The sequence below is a fragment of the Hirundo rustica genome, chromosome 2 (genome assembly GCF_015227805.2).
Source record: "Hirundo rustica isolate bHirRus1 chromosome 2, bHirRus1.pri.v3, whole genome shotgun sequence".
NCBI classification, from domain to species: Eukaryota; Metazoa; Chordata; class Aves; order Passeriformes; family Hirundinidae; genus Hirundo; species Hirundo rustica.
The window spans coordinates 113,482,509-113,505,762 of NC_053451.1; the positions used below are offsets into that span (position 1 = coordinate 113,482,509).

The 23,254-nt window shown below is 42.6% G+C and overlaps 1 protein-coding gene across 2 annotated transcripts in view; it reads left to right on the forward strand.

The window, feature by feature from the left end:
- LOC120748866 (V-set domain containing T-cell activation inhibitor 1-like) overlaps positions 1-21,143 on the forward strand; it is a 30,381-nt gene extending 9,238 nt beyond the window's left edge. Inside the window, exons 3-7 of one of the 2 annotated variants that reach the window (XM_040055753.1) lie at positions 10,491-10,574; positions 10,997-11,049; positions 15,136-15,477; positions 16,636-16,671; positions 19,891-21,143. In XM_040055753.1, coding sequence (XP_039911687.1) covers positions 10,567-10,574; positions 10,997-11,049; positions 15,136-15,477; positions 16,636-16,671; positions 19,891-19,994 — 543 coding nt within the window. In that variant the 5' untranslated portion in view covers positions 10,491-10,566 and the 3' untranslated portion in view covers positions 19,995-21,143. The remainder of the gene's footprint in view (positions 1-10,490; positions 10,575-10,996; positions 11,050-15,135; positions 15,478-16,635; positions 16,672-19,890) is intronic. The other variant, XM_040055750.1, reaches the window with a different exon arrangement.
- The last annotated feature ends 2,111 nt before the right edge of the window (positions 21,144-23,254 follow it).

Genomic DNA, 23,254 nt, shown 5'->3' on the forward strand with positions numbered 1-23,254 from the left:
ACAGCATGGTTTCTTAAGAAAAACAAGGTTTGTGGGGTCAAGCCAAACACCTGCTTAATTCCTCCCTCTTCCCCCCAACATCCCTTGTAGCCCTTTGACAAATCTTGCAAAAATAAGAAAATAAAAAAAAAGCTCCAAAGAGATTCTCTTCTCAAGGCAAGAGAAAAGACAAAACTAAGACAAGTCCTGTAAAGTTAGCTCTTGAGTCCAGGGAATTTGTGTTAGAGGACAAAAGGATTAACATCAGAAGACATCAGAGAACCCGTGCCAGAATTCATTTGCCCTTTTTTGCACATTTCTCACAGCAGTTATGGAACAACATTTTGCCTTCCCTTGACACAGCCAGTCTATTAGGAAGTGCAACCTCCAATGCAAAACATTTCCATGTCAACTGCTGCTATCTCTCAGTTCTAAATTAATCGTTTCTAAAACCGTCTGTAATGCTGCTGTGGCTGGATTTTCTATTCTCTGTCCTAGTTATCCCAGATGAGGGCCTGCAAGTCTGCCAGAGCTGATTTGCAATAGGAAAGGGAAGTCACAGAAAGATACTGCAATAAGAAATGCAACAGCATAAGAAATTGTGGCTTCCATCTTACAGTGTTCCTTTGCTTTCTCCTGGGAGAAGAGACCTTTTACTGTCCACTGGGGAAAGGGGAGAGCAGGAATGGGAGAATCTGGGTTTGGACTTCCTGAAACCAGAGCTGTTGGTCACCTTCCAATTCTAGAAGGGCAACACTTCAACTAAGTACAGCTCTCATTTAAAAGATCATTCAGAAAAAAAATCCTGCTCAAGTCCTACAGTCTCCAACAGGAAAGCTGAAGCACTGAACCACAGAAACAGCAAAAGTAACACACAGCCCTTCCCCACCAAGACACATGCACAGATAATAATGAAACAACTTGCAGTAGGTCCCCACATTTACCTAAAGGAGAGAGCAGACAACACGAAAATTCATTTACATGCTCATAGCCAAAGGAAGAATGGGGCACTGTTGTCAGAAAAGGGTAGAGGGAAGATGCCACCTCTTTCTCATGCCATGGTTCTGAGCAGAAACCCATAAGTAGGAAGCAAACACATGTGGTCTTTCAGTGAGGTTCAAAAGAAAGGAGGAGTTCCTTGCTTTGTTTCCAAACCCCAATCCTTTTACTTTGAAAAGCAGCCAGCACCTCCCTGTGTGGCTCTGATTACAGGCAGGGATTAAAAATGTTATTAGTGCTATTGCACTAGTAACAGAAATTGCTCTTTTGCTGGTGGGACAAGAATGAGACAAGATCTGATCGTGCTTACACAATGCTTGAGAGATGGGTGCTCCAGATAGAAAATCATTTGGCTGAACTAAATCTGAACCACGCATTAAAAAGATCTGAAAGCTTTAAGAACATTGAGAAACATTCCAGAGCATGGGGCCTGCAGGAAGTGCTTATGATCCCCACTTTTCCTTCTCCTAGTTACACAAATTGACTGTTACAGATATTTCTTCAGACAAAAAAATGCACCCACCTCAACTATGAAGCCAGAAGTCTACAGTCCTTCGGCACGTGGGCAAAATATCTCTGTATGACTGCTCTGCACTTGGAATAATTATTTACAGATTAGCAAAAGAAGCACAAAGTGTTTACAGGCATTTTTAAGGGCCTGTGCTTGGGATCCTGCTCATATCTGTCTCAGACAAACAGAAGTTAATTGGACATTAATACTCCTGTGGTTGTAACACAGCCGTACAACTGGAAGCTTTCTGCTCCAACACCAGAGCAGCTAGGTTTAAAAGACTGTGTAGGCTTCAGCTTCATAAATATTTTCAAAAAGCAAGGGTTGGGAAAGCAATTCCATGGGGAAGAGGGGGTCAGGTTTAAGCCTGCAACATCTGGCAACTCTCAGTCTTCTTTTTGTCACTGAACTTGTCAAGAGTCCTTGAACCACTAGGATCCAATTTTTTTACTAGTACAAAGTATTCCATGTGCTTTACAATGGGCATCCATGGAAAAAAGCCAAGTTGGGAAGTTCCCAAGAAGGGAACAACTTTTCCACTTCTTAATTATTTACTCACCTGTTTTTAACTTGCATAAAAAAAGGTGCCACCAGAAACCGTAGAAATATCAGAGACAGTTCACCAGCATACCAGTGGTACTGGGTACATGCTATGAATTACTTGGGCGAAATTATTCTATAAACAGCTCCTCTCTCCTCGAAAAGTTCTCAAAAACTGCGGTTGCAGGCCTGTTTACAAGAACTGTGAGAAAACAACCCTCAAATAAAACCCAGACACCTTCACTTTTGCTTTAAGAGAGCAATGCTCCTCGAGAGACCAGCTCAGGCAGAGACCAGCTGCTTTTGGTTCAGTAGCTCTGACATCAGTGAACTAATTAATATCATTGATTGGCCCCAGGGTCTGTTCAAGGTTCTATAAAAACTTTATGATGAACAGATGCTTATAGACATGTTCAAACAACTGTATTTTGTAGCTGAGTAGAAGAACACTGGATGTGACTCAGGTGGTTTCTCCTGCTCAGAGGAGCTGTTGTCAGGGTTTGTTTTCCAGGTGTACAAACTTTCAGCGAGGGACCCTGTCAGATCAGTCCCAAGTGAACGCTATTCTCCAGGGAAGAGCCAAGCAAAGTTACACCAACCTTGATTAATCTCAGTTTCTTTCCTCTCACCCTGGCACCCTGAACTTCCGTTTTCAGACCCACAATTCACAGCATTTCCACATCCAGTGCAGCAGCTTCAACAGCATAGGCTGCTAATTAGCCTCATTTACCTGTCAGGCTCATCAATTTGATGAACACTTAACTCCCTCCTATAGAACAAAAGCATTTTATGAACTTGATCCAACTTTCTTCCTCTTCTCACCTGGCAGGAAATATAAATCCTACTGATTCTGACATTACAATTAAGGGATGAGATATATTGTCCTAAGAGGTCTGATAGAGGAAAAAATAAACTGACTGTTGAGCCTTGGTGGGATTGTTATGTATATCACTAACAATCACATTTTGTAGAAAGAAGCCCTTTTTGAGACATTATGCAAATAAAAATAGCTAAGGAAAGAGAAGAGTCACAGTAAGGAAAAGAAACTGGTAATCCTGGAGCTTGTTGCTTGCAAAAACAAACATCTGCAGCTCAGGATTTTCCCTGCTCTCACAGTATTGGGCTGGAAAGTAATTTTGGAGATTAGAAACTCTCTGGCATTAGTGTGTTACACTTTCTCTTTGAAAATCATTAAACAAAAATAATAAAGGCATTTTTATTGACTATTCTGTCAGCTCAAAGCAGTTTCTTGAGCCTGAAATAGTTTCCCTTCTGCTTCCTAAGAAATTCCCCCCCAGAATTTCCCTTTCTCCTCTCCCTTGTGATTAGGTTATATCTGCTACCTGAATACAAAACTTCCAAGGGAGGGAGTTTTCCTCTTTCCTTCCTTGGGCTGACAACATTTATCAAGGGGGTTTTATAATCCTGGCTCAGTGTGAAAGGTAACTGCAGACTGGACAAGATAAATACCACACTTTTAAAATTGATCCTTTTGGAGCTTTACAATCTTAACAGCTCAGTAGTGTTCACAGGATGGTCTGGGTTTTAATGGATCTTAAAGATCATCTCATCCCAATCCCTCTCCATGGGCAGGAACATCTTCCACTAGGTTGGGCTGCTCTGAGCCCCATCCATCCTGGCCTTGGGTTCTTACTTAGTGTTCAGTAACTCAATTATTGTCAAGTTACATCCTCACTTTTACAGTGCTTCAGCTGCACTCTGTCAAGACACTGGACAGTCAGGACAGAGAGCAAAGGTAAAAGGAATCACATTTATGAGCTTTTAGACACTTAGCAGCTGTAGGCAGTAATTGAGGCTGTTCAGGCATCCCAGATGTGGGACAAAGAGCTGAGGTCAGCCAACATGCCTCCTTTCAGCATTTCCAGGCTACAGCAAATAATGCAGCCAAAACATACTCCCCATTAAATCACAGAGCCTGGCTGAACCAGAGGGCTGGAGCCTGCCTGGATTTGGGAAGAAAGAGGCAGCTGCTGCTCCTCTGATGCTCTTTCTTCTCAGCGAGAGGGAGCATCCTGTGTCACCTCTCTGGCAGCCACTAGCTCTGCTCTGCCCTTTCCATCCTTTCAGGCTGCAATACCCTCTTTACCCTGCTTTTCCAAGAAGCCTGAACCATCCTTGTACATGTGTAGCTTGCATGTAACCAGGGACTCCTTTACCTTGACCTTCCTTGAGGAAGGGCTCAAATAATCACAATATTTCCAGTGCAAGCAGAGGAGCTCAGCCCATTGAATGATGGAGCTGCAAACTATTTGCAGAAATTTAAATTAGGCGGAGACATTTTGGTGTAGAGAGGTTTCTGCAAGTAACAGACTACCAACAGGGTTAGGCTTCCATCCTCATCCTTAATGAGACAGAATTATTTCACACAGGGAGTCTCTAATCCAGGTGGCACAAAGCCCTTTAAGGCAAGTAATACCTACAATGGGAGGGAGACAAAGAGCAAGGAGAATTACCTGCAACCACACCCATGCTATGCAAGAACTTTGCATTTCAATCCATTTTGGTCCTTCTTGCCTGTATCTGTCGTGTGAGGAGCTGTATTCAGGAGTTCCTACCACTTTACATAATTCACACATAATCCATGTGCAGAGGGCCAGAGGAAGGGTAGCGAGGTACTTTTATTTCACCCACCTTCTCTCCCACTCCAGTAAGTTTCTCCTCAGTTTTTACCTAGCAAGAACCACACACACATCACAATTAGTAAGAAGGCTAAGTAATAATTTCAGAGATCATGGCACAATTGTTGAGCTCTCTTCTCCACGATGCTGCTAGTAACCCAAACTGGATCATAACTCCTCAAAACCAGGTCTCATTTTCACATCTTGTGATGGTTTCGGGTTGAAACAGGGTGGAAACACTAATTTGTGTAGCGGTTTTATGCTTGTTTATTTTTGTTTCTTGAATTATGTGTAGTGGTTTGAGTGTCTACTAGAATTATTTACTATTTCTTTTTTTTGCTGTGAGATAGGATTAGGAGAAAATCAGAATTAAAATTTAAAAGGGTATCAAGACAGGATTATTAACAAAATGACAAGAGAGAAAAAAATTAATAAGAATTAGAATAAAACCTTTAAAACATTTCTCTTGTCTCATAAGGTTTGCTTTTTTTCTCCAGATCATCCACTTTAGAAGTATTGGTATTGGTCAATGTTGTATTAATCAAAATATTTTCACTGATATCAGTTAAATTAAAAATGCCTCCAGGACTTTTGGCATAACTTAATCTAAGATCATCTCAGCTGCTTGGTTGTTGAGTCCTCCAGAGTCAGGCAATACCACTGATTTAAGGGTTAGTTTGAGCAGATGCCAGATGGAAAAAAGCCTCCAGTGAAGAAAAAAAAGTTAAATTCTTATTTCCATGTTAACATTCTAGCCTACAATACCTCTGTAGGCTAAACAACAGTAAAATAAACCATCATACAGAGAGTACTAGAAGCAGATGTTCGGGCAGGGACTGCTTCCAAAATCAGAAAAAAAATACATATATATTCCGCTGAATGAATCCTTGTCTCTTTCTGCACTGTCACTTGGGAGCTACTTTTTTTTAAGGCTACAGTTTCCTAAAAGGTAAAGCCTCACACACCTATGCCTTTTTCACATAACTGATCTCTTGAAAGAAGAGATCTTTATTTTTGAGAAGAATAATTTATTCACCAAAAGAGGGGAAAAAACCCCAAATTGTTGGAACTAGGAGATAAAGAGCAGTGGAAACTCTCAGAAAAGCAAAAAGGAATTGAGAAAAAGAAGAACTTTTGTGGGAGCTGTCAGAAGGACTTTACAAAAAGGAACAATGGCCTTTTGGTCTCATTCCAGAAGCTTCATCAAAGGGCACCAGACCACCACACACCACGAGTCACAAGGAGTAAGTCTCAGCCATGAGCACAAGGTCAGGCACAGGAGGAGAGGCACCTCCTGCTGCTTAGGCTGTGCTCCCTGAGATGGCAGAACTCAATCCCAGGAGGGTTTAGGACGTGCAAGACAGGGATAGGTGGGGCTGCGAACATCTGCGAGGGATTTAGAGGGGAGAATTTCCTCCCCATGCCAAGAGCCTTTCCAACAGGAAGAAAGCAAATGCAAGGCACTGCCCTGCCGTAGAGCGGCAGCATTCTCTTGGAAAGCTAAATGCTCAATGTGGCACTCATCTCATACAGAGAATAAAGCAGGTTTTAAGGGAATGGGGTGAGGGCCCACTACTGAAAATTACAGAGAGGTGTCGTGCCAAATGGCCTAACCCCACAGGCAGCAGGGACATAACTTCCATCTGGAATCTGAGTACAAAAATCCTCCTTCTTGGATTTGCCTTCACATAAGGGAATCGAGCAGATGACAGACACAGCATTTATCAGCAATAACAGCTGGAAATACAGATGCCATGGATCTTGACCATCTGAGAAATCAGTCAGACCAGACTTTACATGAAACCACCGAATACCCACAAGACTGTAGCATCATTTGCTCCGGGTTGAATTCTGTTCGCTTGCATACCAAGAGCGTGCTTCCTTCCCCCTGAAACACGAAACGAAACGTGCCACTTTTAGCATCAGTCCCCTGAGCCACCAAACCCTTCCCATTTCACAAAGCCACAGACTGCTTCAGTTTAGTCTGAGAGCTATTTAGAATAGCTGTTCTGAAATGAAAAACACTGTCTAGTTTCCTGAGGCTTCCAGTCTGCTAAGTGTGTGAGGTCACACGCCGTCCATTTTTGGCCAGACACCTCTGGAGTTTTGCTATTTTCTTTCAAACCCTTGGGAAGGTGCTTACATTCGAAATCTGGAAACTGATCCATTACGAACTGAAACTCCTGTTTTTCCTTACGCATTTTATTTCCCTACACAGACATAAATTCCTCCTAATCACAGCTATTTGTTTAAAAGCCAGGGAGGCTCTAAGATCCTGCTGCAATATCTGTACGTGGTACAGCGGAGCAAACAAGGGGCGACACAGGTGGGAAAGGCTCTGGAGCACAAGTCTGGTGAGGAGCAGCTGAGGATGTTCAGCCTGAAGAAAAGAAGGCTCAGGGAAAACCTTATCACTCTCTACAATTATTTGCAGGAAGCTGTAGCCACGTGGGGGTCAGCCTCTTCTCCCAGACAATAAGTGACGGGACCAGAAGTGGCCTCAAGTTGCACAAGGGGAGGTTTAGATTAGATATCAGGAAAAAATTTAAGGGTTGTAAAGCTCTGGAACAGGTTGCCCAGGGGAATGATGGAGTCACTATCCATGGAAGCATTCAGAAAACACATAGAGGTGGCACTTGAGGACATGGTTTAGTGGTGAACACAGTGGTGGTCCTGGACTGACAGCTGGACTTCATGGTCTTAAAGGTCTTTTCCAGCTTCAATGATTCTTTGATTCTACAGCTTTCCACCAGGAGCAAACTGTGCACCATCACTCATTCATTCATTATCCCCAAGAAGGAAAACCTTTTCAGATTTTCAGAAATGCCTTGGATAATCTTTCAGTCCCCAGAGCCTGTCTGTGGGCCACAACAAGCCTTAAACAGGCGATGGGGAATTCCAGCAGCATGGGGAAACACAGGAAAGCCCAAAGGCAGCACCCCACCCACCACCTCCTCAGCTGGGCTGGTGTGACTGGAGCACGGGGAGGGAGCCTGGTCAGAGCACACAGAGCCCCAGTGCACGGTAGATAAGGGCAAATTCGGAGAATTACAACCGTATAAAGTTTGCTAAAACAAACAACCGTGAAAACCAGGCCAGCCACCCACAGCAGGGCACCTGAAGATAAGGATCCCAATCCCAAATTCAGCTGTGGCACATTTTGCAGCCTGAAGCCCCAGGCAGTCCCCCAAGGAAGCAGAGGACACTCCTTCCCACTGCCTTGAGCCACAAGGGTGGCTACAGGAACACTGCCACCACCCACAAACTTCCAGAAGATTGCTTTCAAAACAGGGTAATTTCAAAGCCTAGAACCCTTGAAGAGGAAGCCACATGTATCCCTCTCCGGGATGTCCTGATGTCTCGTTGAACTGTAGGACAGGCCTGTGCACAACGCCCCATGTTGTTTATAGGCTGCTTTCAGATAAGACCAGAAGTAATCACCCAGTTTCGGTACAGGCTGTTGCATCATAAAACTTTCTCTAAGAAACCAGACTGTAATTTCCACTTGCAAACTCACTCATTAGCTTTCTATTAACTAATGGCTTTTACCTAAAGGTAAAAGGACTGTTACTGTGGTTACATGAGAGGAGAGCATTCAAAGAAATGACAGAAGATTGCTTTGATGTGGGTAAGGAATAGCAAGGTGGCATTTTTCAGCTCAGGGTACACTCAGAAATTCACAGTGTCATGGAGAAAGGTGCCTCCCCCACCCTCCTACAAGCACCAGTAAAAAGTAACTTTGCATAAATCTGATTTCAAAAGCCAAAGGCGTGTAGGGAAGGAAGGAGAGTAAACAAACATACTTGAAAAATGTACCAATGACTAAGCTACCGAGCTTTGCCATGTGCACAGTGAGAATCTTCCACCCTTGGCACTGGCCTTCCTTCAGCTGCTGGGTGATTTTGGCTAATCCTTTCAGAATTAGTGCTGCCTCCTCCAGCTGGCATCTGCTCCACCTTGTGTGGCCACTCATCCAGTGCCCAGTGCTGGAGGGTGCCAGATGAAGTGGAAGAGCTGAAAAAGCAAATCAGTCCCTTCAGTTTGCCCTGCCCACTTGGCTGACAACAACTTTGACATCAGTGTCACGCTCTGTGGTCACCCCACAGGGAGAGTTTTAAGAGCATTAAGCCTCCGACAGCAGCATTTAGACCCTTTCTCACCCCATCCCCCCTGCACTGGAAAGGGACAACTGGAATCCATTTGCTTTGGGACACGAAGCCCTGCTACTCTAACCTGGAGCATCTGGTTACTTCACTCCTTGATTAATCTCATTTTATTGCAGGCCGGGTTAACGTGCTCCATGAATGGCCTTGAACGTGTGCTGCAGAGGCTGGATGACAAAGATTGTCAATGACATAATAAATTTACAATCTGTGCTGTACAATTTAATCATACATTTTACAGTTTAATAATATATTTTAATTGCACCCAATGCCTTGGTTATTTCAGGTAGGTTAGTGTGTTAAAGAGTTTTTAATTAGCATTTGAATTCTTCAGGAAGTGGTTATTTATTCATTCATTATTCAGTTAATTATTTTAACCTCTGGGGAAAAAAAAAAAAGAAGTCCTAAATAATTCCTCCAGCTGATTTAAATGAACAATAAATGGGTCAAATTTTAAATATGAACAAAAAAAGACGAAGTGTTAGTTTCCAAAATTCTGTTTCATTTAAACCAGAAATGGAGAATAAGAAGAATGAAATATTAAATAGAAACTGATTTAAGTGCTTATCCACATGGTGCATGAAAGATCTTACACCAGCTCAGCTGAACAGACAGGAACAGAAATGTTATTTCAACTAAACAGCACAGGATTGAGCTAAAGTAAGGGTCAGATGCTCCAGCTAGACCCGTCTGAAGCATTCCTGTGTTTCAATTCTGCTTCCTTAGAAAAGACCTGCATTGCTCTCTTTTTATGCACAAGCTTAACTTCATTAGGGAAATAGCATCAGCATGTGGATGGCAAGAGCCCAACATTCTCATGCAATTCAGGGTCTCATTTCTGATCTCAGACGCTCCCCAGTCCAAAACGTCTGAAGAGGCATTTCTGAGAACCACAAGCTCCACAGGGACTCCATGGGAGTGGGCCAGCCCAAGGCAGGGACACAAACAAACCAGCTGTGCTGGAACAACCACCACCCCCATGTTTTCCTGGAGGCAGAATCAAAACTGTCAGATCATCACTCATCCTCCAGAAGAACAATACAACCTTCAGGAGCTCTGACTTGTGGGTCACTCCTGTCTGCTGCCACTGCACCTTTAAAAAGGCCTCTTAGCTGGCCACATGATGAGAGGACACAGCCTCAAATGGCACCTGGGGAGGTTCAGGCTGGACATGGGGAAGAATTTCTTCAGACTTTCCTGAGAAAGTACCTGATTTAAAAGCCTCCTCAAAGAAATTCCTTTAATTTTCCATACAGGTTTATTATTTTGTTGGTAGATGTGCAGCTTTGGCGTCATTTGGCTGTTTGTGGAATGGTGCCTACACATCCTGATAAACACAACACCCATCAGGTTTCTCCCCTTTCTTTGCTCTCAGCTGGCTGCAGAACAAGAATCCCTTCACTGAGCTGAGAGCTAGTCAGCCCTGCACACAAAAAATAAATCATTTGTATTGAAGACTGTATGCAGAATGCAAACACACAGTGAATCTGCATACACAGAGTGTGAATGATGTATACCCAGAAATTACATAATAACACACCGTGTTTTACATACACAAATTGAAAGAAAACAGCGACTGAAGCACCAGTAAGTAACCTGTTCTCTCTTATAAGGAACACTTCTAAAAACAAAAATTAAGAGCCTTTCACTCTTTTGCAGAGACACAAGTAGCAGCTGAAGTGCCTGGTGGAGCTCCTGACAGGGAAGGAATTCCCAAGGGCTGGGAGGCACAAAAATGAAATGGTAAGCTAAGCTTTTCCTTGGGTTGTGAAGGAGCTGAAGTTTGGGACCAGAAGTATTTTCTTTTAATTGCCAACAGAAAATAATCTCAAGATCAAACAATGAGTACATAGATGCAATTAACATTGTCCATATGAGAAGGCGAGAGGGAAGCAGAGGTCTGGTGTTGGCAAACATACATTGTTGTCTCATCATGAACACTGAGAAACCTCAGTTCTACAGGCAGAAGATAAAACCCACGCCAAGACCAGTTGGCAAAACAAGCCAGGTTTTCTAACCCATCCAGCTTCATATCCAAATTATCTTCACAGATGAGGGAGCTGGGGAAAACAGCATAAATTACACCAGAAAAAAGGTCTTTGATCTCTGCTCTAGCATTCTAATAAAGCATTTGACCTTTCTCTCCTCTCTCTCCTTCTCATTAGGGAGACTGCTCTCTGGATGGTTGCCTGCTTTCTGCTTGCCTCTCTGCCCAGAGGTAAATATACCATAGTGCACACCTAGGAGCTTGCAGAGGCATTTACATGCGAGCACACAAGCTGCAAGAAGAATCTTGGAGCAAAACAGAACAAATTAATGCATTGCTTTGCATATATTTCATCACAGTCCAAGGTTTGCACGCAGAGGTCGTAACCCTCAGACACACCTCTGTACCCAAAAGAAGTGGTTTTCAAATCTGAGGCATTTCAGACCCATAAACCTTTACCTATAAAGTATATCCTGGCACATCCTTAAAAGTACCCCACCATTTTCATTATATTAAAGATGGCTTGGAATCTCATCCTTTACAACCCCCAAACACCTTGCATCTGCTTAGTTCTAGCAGAATTGACCTTCTGGCATTATATGAATTAGATTACATCTTCCCTTTGAAAAAGATAAACTAGTACATATTGTTGAGAGAACTTTACACAAGGTGCAGTTTCCTTAGTGATGTTTAAAGTCAGCAGTAGTAAGACCACTGTGTGTGGTCAGGATGCCTCTGTTTGCCCACAGGTGCCTCACATTAGCCAGACTGTGGTGGTTAAGGATGCTACACTTCACCTAGAAAACAAGGGGGGAACAAAAAAAGCCCAATTTTCATGAGCTTCCCTGCACCACACTTTGATTGCTGAAGCAGGAGTGTGTTCTCATTACAGGAATCTTACAGATTGGTTAAATTGTCACATTCAGCTTCATCTTAACAGGCTTAAGCATTTCAACAATATTTAAAACACTTATTTTTTTTTAATTCACAAAATAAACTAATCTCGCTTTCCATTCAAGCCTCACAATTGCAAGTGAAAACTGTGTGGCAACATTCACCTTCTCTAAGATGGAGAACTGCCCCTTCCATGGGCAAAGCTTGCTTGGTAGGTAAGATGAGTGCTGTTAATCCTGATTTATATACCTCAGCAGCAGCTGCCACCACAAGGCTGCTTTCAGTTTTCTGGCCAGGAAGCTCCCTGCTTCCACACCTCCTGCTTCAGCAGCCTCAGTGGGAAGCTTACCAGCATCACCAGCCTTCAACACAACTTTACTCCTCTTCTAAGGACGTGTACTTGACTTGCCCCCAGAAGTCTGTTCTCCCCATCTACAAAAGACCTCATGCAGCTGTGGGCTGATTAAATAACTCATTACAGCAGATTTCAGTCACCTGCTCTTATCCCAACCAGCTTCAGCAGTGCCTCCTTTTTGGCCTCCTTCTGCCCTGGTTTTACCAGCTGGAAGAGGCGAGGGCAGGGTGGGCTGAACCCTTGTGGGTGTTTTTAAGAGTCCTCACAAGTGTTACAAGGTTTGTGCAGCATGTCATGGAGGAGAGGGAATGGGCATGGCTCACCTCAGATATAAATAATAAATACTGGTGTTCTCCATCTTCAGAAGAAGAATCAAGAGCAAATCACTTCCAAAACCAGTATCAAATGTGCAGTTGTCCACAGTCAGGAGATAGGACCCAGACCCTTTCTCCCTCTTTTGCTCATCAAGAAAATCCTTCCTGTCCACTTTTCTGAACAGAGCTACAAGTTCTGCTTATGGTCTGCTCTTCATCCAAGTGCAAGACCACGCATTGCAAGCACTCTCTCTCCTAATAGCACCCTGCAGACAGGACATTTCCCAGCAGAAAAGTCTCACTCCCTCATCTTCTGGAGGCTCCTTTCTTCCCCTGCAGCAGCCTCAGGCACACTCATCCTCCCACTGTGGTTTCCTGACCACGGTCAGCCAGAACCACAATCTGCTCTCACACGTGCCCTTGCCTCAGGGACACTGCTGAGCACAGCCTTTCCCCAGGCCCAGACAGCTCAGGGAAGGGGCTCAGGCTGCTCCATCCCCTCCTTCATCCGGTGGTGGCTCCTTGGGACGGCTGATGGCCCTGCCTGGGCGTGTCACTAACTGCAGGGCCCGGGGTCGTAGGGTGAGACATTCTGGGGCAGTGAGGGCACAGTACAGTGGAGGCTGGGCTTTGGTATAACTCAAGTGCCCTTTGAGAAGAAAAACCTGGTCAGCAGCTGATGCATTCTGGAAATTTCAGAACCACAGAATCAATTAGGTTGGAAAAGACCTCTAAGATCATAATCAAGTCCATCAAGTCCAGATCATCAAGTCCAACCTATGACCAAGCACCACCATTTCAACCAGATCATGGCACTGAGTGCTACCCCCAGTCTTTCCTTGAACACCTCCGGGGTGGTGATTCCACCTCCCTGGGCAGCCTGTTCCCAAGTCTAATCACCTTGTGAAGAATTCTTTGTCATGGCCAAAGCATAATAACTGAATGGCTCAGCTCTCCACACAAGGGGATTCTCCTTCCACCACTAACCAGAAAAAAACTCTTGGGATATGTGGCTTTTTTCAGATAAAAATTGACATTGTTGGGCAAATTGGACTGGGATTTTGAGCTGAAAACTCTGAAAACCAGAGCAAAGCAGTTGTGAGGTGACAGAGTTATAACCGAAGACATTTACTTGGCTCTGAGATTCAGCTGTCTGGATCCTGTTTTTCCTTCTGCTTTCATGTCTGGATAAACACAGTGTGACATCAAAGAAGGCTGATAAGGAAACAGAGGCCTGAGCGTGTGACAAGTGTCTGAGCCATGGCTGATGTCCCTGGCTTAGAGGGGAAAGTGGAACTCTCTTTGGTCTTTAGCCTGACATATGTGGGGAGCTGATGCAAGCCAGGAACACAGGAATGACCTCACTGCAACCAAGAACATTTATTTCAATACTGAGTCTGATTACTTGCCCCTTATGCCTCACAGAACTTTGGCCATGGAAGCAGATTAGGTTGTTTCACAGTGAATTTCAGCTTTTCTTTTTGGTGCAGTCACAGAACTCACCCTGCTTTTGTTCTGCTGTGCTGGGAATAACCTTTTCTTCCAAATTAATTAATCTGCATTTTAATTTATAGTATTATTTTATGTAACAGGTTTGGTCAGAGTGCTAATTTAAGCCCACTTTCTGTGCTGGAAATACCTAGTTGTTCATGCTTTATGAATACATAAAACCCTTCTTCCATAACCCAGTTTCCTCCTAGAAAGTGTAGCACTACAATCTGACAGGAATTGTCCTACATGATAGTGGCAGACTCACCCATTTTCGCAGGTTTCTATAAATCCTTCCAAGCTAACTTGGAAGGATTTATAGAAATAACTGGCACCAAAGTTATTAAATGAACAGTGCGTGTAAGTGGGGTGCAGCTGGCTGCCCACCTTGCCTGTGCCCCTGTTTGCCCACCTGCAGGATACCTTCATCCTGGCTCTTGCACGTGCTAGAATTGGTTGGGGAAGTTGGGAAGGTTGATAACACCTCTGCCTGAAGTCAGGGACACCCACCAAGCCTCCCCAAGATTTTGGAAAAAACATTTATCTAAAGTGGGAATGACACTTTAGAATCTTCTTTCTGGCCACAGGAGATTAACAGCAAAGAGTATGAGAGACCTCCAGACAGGGATCAGCAACTGCAGGACAGTGCACCAAGCCAGACCTGCAGAAAAAAGCCCTTTTCCCTCAGACCCTCTGCAAGATTTTGCAGTTGAAGGGGGATGGGAGCCCCCACCACGTTGTTTACAAGTTGGGAATCATGACCTGCCAGCCAGATAATGGGAGTTGTGGGAGACCAAACTCATCTAGGATTTTTCTCCTGGTCTAGCAGTGTTTTCACACTTCTCCCTTTTTTTTTTCAGCCAGACTTCCTACAACACCAGAACTTGTTTAATCACATCTGCCCACCCTTCCCCCTTTTCCCTGCATCCCCTTCTCCTCTTGTGAACTCACCTATTAATTAAAGTGAAATCAGACACCTAATCCCAAAGACTGAGACCCCCCCAAAAGCTGGAAGAAAAACCACCAGCTAAGGGGACAAGCAGAACCCAGCCCAAGCAAAAGCCACAATTACAAAGTGGAGGCAACTTGCACTTATCAACATCTGTCCTGCTGCACAGCTGGCTGGGCTCTGAGCGCACAGCTGGCTGGGAGCAGGAGGGCTTGGGAGGGAGAGTAGCAATAATGATGCGGTGAAGCCAAATTGTAGGAAATCTGCTGCCCCTATCTCTGACGCAAGCTGATGGAACGTTCTGGGTTTTATTCCAGGTCAGCTGGACACCACGTGCCACGCATTTGTTGGAGAAACTGTGGTTTTGCCTTGCACCACGGCCCCTCCCGAAGAGCTGAACCTTTCCAAGTCAATGCTCTACTGGCAGATTGGCACCAAGGAGCTCGTGCACTTCTTTAAGAATGGGCAGGATTCACTGGAGGACCAGGATGAAAAATTCCGTGGCAGAACCAGTCTTTTTCTGGACCTAATGAAGTATGGCAACCTTTCCTTAAAGATCTCAAATGTCCAGTTACGGGACAATGCTGAATATTCCTGCATTTACAGACAGACTGAGAGACAGCAAACAGAGAAATCTACAGTTAAACTCCATGTGTCAGGTAAGATTATTTTTAGTACAGAGGAGCGAGTCGAGGGCATCATTTTTTGTTGATAAGCCATATGCAGCCATTGAGAGGGATTACTCCAATTTTTAAAGCAATTTTTCACTCAGTTTCATTCTGTTCCTTGTTTTTTTTGGAAGAATATGTGAGAAAGAGAAGAGAAATCCTCTTTGTTAAGCTTCAGCATCTCAGGATTCTTAAAGGCAAGGCACCTGCCTCCTCATCCTCCCTTAGAGGAAACATTAAGGAATAATATCCCCAAATTTAAGCATTTGGTTATTTATGGGTTTGTACTGTCCTTGATCCACTTTGCCCCAGAGGAACAGGAGAGTTAATTTCACTGTTTGCATGTGGGTCTGTGAAGCAGAAGTTTAATCTCTGGCAATTGGATCCAAAGTCCAGGTCCCAGACCCTTCCAGAGGAATGACAGCCCGTTGCTAATTCCCTTTTCCCTTGCAGCTGGAAGATGTAGATCTGGTGGCGTGGCCGGACAGATGCAACAAGAATTATTATTTTTCCTCCTTAGGAAAATGAGTGAGACCATAACACATGTTTGAGTAATGCCAAACATCTGAGATAACATGCTTGAACTACCTACAAGCATAGCCACCAGAAGGATGAGGTATTGAGTTTGACCAGCTGAGCAACTGAAAAAAGAAAATCAAAAAAATAAGGGATACACATCAAAACAAATCATACATTTCTAAGGTGTCTTGCTTGAATGAATCAGCTGGAAACTTCCATTATGCTCAACCACATAGATTTATTTCTGCTTAAAATAGAAAAAAAAAAAAATGTTTTCAAATAACATAAACATTTTATTTTAATACACATAATTCTTGAGAGAAAAATGTTTTCAAAATGTAAAGTGAAATAACGTTTGTTTAAAAATATTTCAAAGATAAATGTTATGCAGATTTCAAAATGAAAAAAAAAAAGTTTTGAAAATGCAGCATAAAAATGTTTCCATCATCTAAATTTTGGGAGCATTAGGGTGTCTTTGGTATAATTCTGTGATCACACTTAAACTTTCATTTTGTTTGAAAAGTGTAGAAAAAATAAAATTGACATTAAACCTTAGATCAATTATCATAAAACCAAAAAAAGTTCTAGGCTCAAACAATTAACTTTGATTATTGTGGGTTTTTTTCCCAGCTCTACCTAGGATTGAGGAGCCACCTTCCCCTTCTGGTAAGGCAACACTCCTTAACTTGCTAAGTGTCTGAGTGATTATCTTGTGCTTTCTTTTGTATTTGCAAGATTGGCAAAATGCGCTGAATAGACAAAACCCAATAAGCTTGACGCGCTTGTTCTCTCTCACTGAGCCTGGCAAAACACAGCTCTCCCAGACAGGGGAAAAAAATCTCCACCCCTGAGACAGACCTAGAGTGCAGAGAGAAGAATGCTGAAGTGCCAGGAGTCTCGAGTCCATACAGACGCCCGCCAGTACGGGCATGGTAAAAATCACTAAAAAACACCTAACGCAGGAGCCGCTTGATTCTGGGAGCGGAGGCCTTTGTAAATTACCTTGGAATGAATAAACCGCGGGATCATCAAGCCTGAGAGACACCTGCAAGCTCATCCAGCCCCACCATCAGCACAGCACCACTGTCATCAACCCTACACCATGCCCCCAGGTGCCAGGTCCAGGTGTCTCTTGAGCACTTCCAGAGAAAGTGATTCCACCACTCCCCTGGGCAACTTATTCCAATGCCTATAACCACCCTTTCAGGGATTTTTTTTTTTTTTTTTTTTTTCCCTAATATCTTATCTGAATGTCCTCTGACATCATTTAAGGTCATTTCCTCTCATCCTTTCATTTGAGATATGGCAGAAAAGAACAACCCCCAGCTAACTACAACTTCCTCTCAGGTAGTTCTAAAGTTAAACAACAAGGTCAAGAGATCTGGGGGGTCATTCTGTTAATAAATATTAAAAAAAACCCCAACAAAACTATGATTAATGGCCCCACATAAGCTCTTCCAGGAAATTTTGGCAGATTTCATCCAAAGGCAATATTGCAACACAGCGCAGGTGTTATTATCTAGGTTTATTCATTACAGAGAAGTAATTACACTAAGGTCATTTGTAAACACTTCTGGAGTGAATTCAATGTGGAAGGGATGCCCAGCTTCCAGATACCACAGTCAGTAAGTTCCTTCCCTAAAAATCCCCCTTGCAAGCCAAATGATCCTTATTACTCCCACAAAATCTTAAATTGGCATTAAACCTATAACATTTTTGTGACATAAGGTCAACAGCTGCAATTTTTGTTTTACTCAGTGGGGCTGGAAAATATGATCCTTTACATAGCAATTATTATATTACATTTAACATTAGAAGTTCAGCCACACTATGGTTACAGACAGATTAGGCTGCAATAAATAGAAATAGAAAAAGTTTCAAAAAGAAACTAAGAAAGAGAAATGTTCCAGTGTTTTTATCTCATGATCACACAGAAGAAAAAAAAAATAAAAAAAAAAAGAAAACAAGCAACAGTTCTTGTGCCTGATGAGAAAAAACAACTGGAAAAGATATAGGAAATATCCATTTTCAGGCCTAAGATAGCTAGTCTAGCTGGCCTAAAGGTCTTTTAAAAAGATGAAGTTAAAACCAAGATGGTATTATGTGCTTTCACATTACTTTGTAAAAGCAAATAGAACAGGAATTAGAATATCTCCAGCTGTTACCTTCCACGAGAAATCAGAAATTATTGAAGGTCAAACTTCCTAGAGCAGAAGCAGTGGAAGATTCTCAAAACCAAATGTAAGTGGGTTGTATTTAAATGAGATAGTTGTAAATATGTTAGACTCAGGCAAAACCTTTCTGACAACTACCCCTGAATATAAACTATTTCTTATAATGAAAAGGCATTTTCATTGAGGAAAAAAACCAAATAAATTATTGTGACAAAGGGGATTGTTTCACTTTTTTGTAAAGGAGTACAAATGAAATCACACACCTTTGATACCTGATGGTTCTTGTACTGCAGGATTTTGAGGGACTTGGGGGGTGAGGAAGGAACAAAAGCCCAACTTTTTAAGTGCAATTTTTTGCAAAAAGGATATATATATTTCCTGTTGTCAACTTATTTTAAAGAAAATCATCTGCCACAGCTCCACCTCCTTTTTTTTTTTTTTTTTATTTTCAGCAATTTCTTAAGAAAGAGAGAAAGGGAATCTGTTTTAAATTAGCTGTTATTTCAGAAGGGACTTGGGAAAATTAAAAAAACGACCTGCTGAGAACAAAGGCATTATATACAGAAACAGTTCTCACATTTCACAGTCAAGCAGACCAACAAATACTATTTTTTACGTAAAACAGTAACAATTTTCATCTGTTTCACTATGGCTACATATCTGTTTGTTTGCTGCCTGGATGTTTTTTCCCAACTACTTTAAAAAGCCGCATTTTGCTTTCACTCTGTCTTGCAAGACTTCTTCTGGGTCAATAAAACTAGTTTAACACTTTTTCTGAATGAAAAATGGAAGGGCCTGAGCCTGGAAGAAGACACAAAAGGCCAGGAGGCTTGTTTTTGTAACCTTACATTTATTTCAAAGCATTACTGGGGACTATCTGATGTTTACTTGCTGTCGACACATTGATATCACAAACTCCTTCCAGGGAACACCCTGTCTAGAGATAAGTTACCTACAGTGAGATACTGACAGCTGATATCACAGCAATGGGAACAGCCCTCAGGTATATAAAAACCAATATAAAGCCTGTTCTTCACAGAGAAGGACTTGGAACACTTACAGGAAAAAATTCTCTTCTTTTTAAGTCAGGAGTTGAAAATCTTTTTTTTGCTTGTGTACTACATCCAGCACAGGTTGAAGGTACCACTTGTGCCAAGGGTAATTTGTGCCCTGTGTCCACATTGTGGGTTTCGTACCAAGAGTGGCACACAGTGCTGCTACCACCTCAAGTGTGTGTGACCTAGATTTTTTAGTAGTTATTACCATTATTTATGGACTCTTAATCCAAACATCTGCCTCATGTGCTGAGTAGGAAGAATAAAAATGTATTTTCATCCTAAAAGCATTGAATAGTTTGGGTTGGAGGGCATCTCAAAGATAACCCCGTTCCCACTAAACAGCTGGCTGGTTGTTGCTTTTCTGTCAGGACTTTAAACAAGGATTCTCAGTCATCCAGAAAAGTTGTTCATTGTTGCTGAGTTTCTGCCCCTTTTCTGTGAAAAAGAAAAAGTGATTTGTCCCTCTACCTTGAGACCGTTTTGTCTGGACTCTGTACAGACACACAAAAGGAGAATTTTGAAAATGAGCCAAAATCCATTGTTTTAAGAACAATCCTCCATCAGTGCATTCATGTAAAATGTGTCATGCAAACTTCTAACACGCTCTTTTGTCAAGCCATCACTTACACGTGGACTCTTTTTTAATTTTTCAGAGCAGATTCAGATTTCCTCCGGAAGCCGCGTGGATGTGCCATGTCTGGCTGTGCTTCCCCTCTCTTTCCTCCTCCTGGTGCCCCTGGGCCTTTGGCACTTGTAACGGGGGAAGCCAGCCTTGCCTTTGGGAAGTTCTCCTCGCCAGAGGATCCTTCTGGGCAGAACGGGTCCGTGGGGTCAGTGTGACACCTGCTTTCCTGCGGGGAAAGAGGCGCCAAGAGCTGAGAACAGACCAAGCACCAGGCGTTTACGTCTCACGTCCTGGTGTTCCACAAAACCAAGGGCAGCAAAACTCTGAGGTGGCAAGTCTGCTTCTGCATTTGTTTCTCAGAGTCCGGTTTTAGCGCTGCCGGGATATATTTTAGTTTGGATTGTGTGGGCTTGCTTCAATAATAAAAGGATAAAAGGCTCACAGAAGTCCAGGATCAGATTATAGTTGATCCCGGTGAGATCTTTTGCCTCTCGTCTGCTGTCCTTCAAGACAACTGAAAGGAGGAGTGGGGGTAACTACCCTCTGTGTCAAACAAAAAGTGGAAGTAGGAAGACACTCTCATTTTGTGAAATGTAAGGATGGAAACCTTGTGAAACTGTTCTGTGGAACTTCAGCTTCTATTTTCACTCCTAAGCGTCATGAGCTACGAATAAGAACCCTTTTTTTCCATAAGAAATGTAGCATTTTTTCAGCAGAAGGGTGAAGCTGACTGAGAAAGGGGATAGAAGTTCATAAAATATCCACATAGAGGAAGGAAGTGATGTACTACTACAAAACCCATTGCGAAATAAGAAAAAAATTCTAGAAGGCAGAATTCAGTATTATCGTTTTTTGGTCATGAAATACGGCAAAGTTGGATTCTTAATTTGGAACTATGCAATGAGAAATCATTACTGTGAGAATGTTGCTTCTTTAAAAACAGTACCTTTGGAGGGCAAAAAAAAATTTCTAAAAACTCATCAGAATCACTGTAACTGATACCTATGCAAAGTAAATGGGTTTATTTCTAGAAGCGTTCAATCCAGGTAGCAGGAGAGGTCCTGTGCAAAACTTAGGTCAAAAGGACCCTGCATACAAAAAATGTCGAGGAAGTGCAGGAGTGTTTTTCAGGCCAGAACAGCAACTACCCTGTTTCACAACCAAAAAGCATCCAGAGAACAGAACTGGTGATCAGCAGGGACTGAACAAATCCCTCCTGAGCCCTCGGGCAGGGGGAATGACTCAAGAGGAGGATGCACACAAAGTCACTTTGATTTGAAACAGTTGCACCTTTTTTTTTTTTTTTTTTTTTTTTTTTTTTTTTTTTTTTTTTTTTTTTTTTTTTTTTTTAGTGGAGAGACAAGATTGATTTTTCAGAGAAGCATAAAATGAACTTAAAGGAGACAGTTACCCTTGAATTTCTTAACTAAAGGTCCTTTCCCCGTGGTGGGGAAGAGAAACAAAATCCCACACACGGCCTGTGCTGGTGCTGCAGTGAAGCTCAGCTGTGTGTATTTGCCCACCCTGAGTACAGAGCAGCTTAGTGGAACAGCTGGGGTCCAACTGCACAGAGAGATTTGACCACAAGGATTTTACATACTCTGACTGTCTTTTTGTGTCCCACCCTCCAAACGTTTGTCTCGGATTTTGTGTATTTTTCAAGGCACAATTTGATTATTGATTAAGAAAACAAAACTGAAATAAAACCAAAAACACTGAAGAGAGCAATCTCTTGGTCTGTAAGAGTTCTTTGTTTGTATTCTGGTTGTTCTTACAATTAGAGAGGCCCCTCTGCCATCAGAAGGTTTAAAAGGCAACATCTGTGAAGTTCTCTTGGCCCTAGGAGTCTTGACTGCCTGACCTCATCTCAAGAACTCTACAGCTTCTAAAATCTAATAGCCACGTAAGCAGCCCAGCATTTCTTAGGAAATGTAGAATCCCAGAACAGTTGAGGCTGGAAAAGATCATCAAGTCCAACACTTAATTCAGCACTGCCAAAGCCACCATTAAACCATGACCCTCAGAGCCGCATCTACACATCTTTTAAATCCCCCTAGGGGTGGCAGTTCAGTTAAAGAATCTCAACATTTTGGTGCCAGCTGTGTGTGAGGACACAGCCCCTCGCACGTGTCCAGACAAGGCTCTGATGGATCAGAGAGAGACTAGAGACAAATTCCCTTGCCAGCAGTGCCCCTGTCCAGAGGGCTGCCAGGAAACAAAACCAGTCTGTCACGAGCAAGAACTTCAAAACATATCTAATTTATAAGCTAAAATCCATGTTTTGTGTCACACTTGAAAACAAACCAGGAGCCAGCGCATCTTAGGATCAAACTTTCCTCTTTGTAAAGGGTACCGCAAGGCAAAGGGATGTCGAAACAGCACATCCTGAAATGATTTGCTCTAGCTGTGCTAAATGCATTCCCACATAGTGCTGTATGTAGCAACAATCTAGACTGGAATTATAAAATTCCTTAATCATAGCACTGATGGCCACATAAAAAAAGACAAGGTCACATCTTTAACCAATGCAGATGGATTTTTTTGGAGGTGCAAATGTGACTTGGCTGTCTTCTTCCTCTAACAATATCCTCCTCTCCTTTCCATTCTTTTCTCCTTTCCCTTCAGCATTTTTCTTTTCCTTGAACATTTTCTCTTAGCCTTTCTTTTCTAAACTATGGCCAGATTTTGGGTTTATATCTCATCCCAGGTGCCTTCCAGTTACAAGGTACATAAGACATCTAAATCCTCTCCTTCTCCCCCTGTTCCTCCCTTTCCCCTCCCCACATCACTCACACAGCTCTTTCATCAACAGGCACTGTATGGATGCTGATTTAGCCTATACTAATTACATACTAAGAATAGCATTCTTCTCCACTTTTACATGGAGGTAAAAAGGTGTTGTCATACTTTTTGAGTATGGAAAGACATTTGACAAGAGTGAAAAAAGGAAGCTGAAACAGAAAAAAAAAAAAAAAAAAAAAAAAAAAAAAAAAAAAAAAACACCTCCAACCAAAACAAAAATATCCCCACACCTAGTTTATAATTACTTTTTTCTTCTTTTTTCTTTTTTAATTCTATTTCTTTGAGAAGAAAGATCAGAAATGTATCACTACACACGATACACTGAGGGTATGGCATAAGAACACATGCCAAGCAGAGTTCCTCTTTCCTTAAGAGCAAGATTTTCAGAATGAGGATCTGGAGCAAACAAATGAAGACAAAGGGGAGAAGGAGAAGGAAGTTCACAGCATTTTCCAAACGATTACATTTACTGATGCCAGTCTTTCTTGCCTGCCAAAAACTGCTGCGCTGGGCTTCTCGGCCAGAGATGGGAAAGAGAGACTGAGCCAGGGCACGAGTGGCGCAAGGGCAGTAGCAAGAACTGAGCTGCC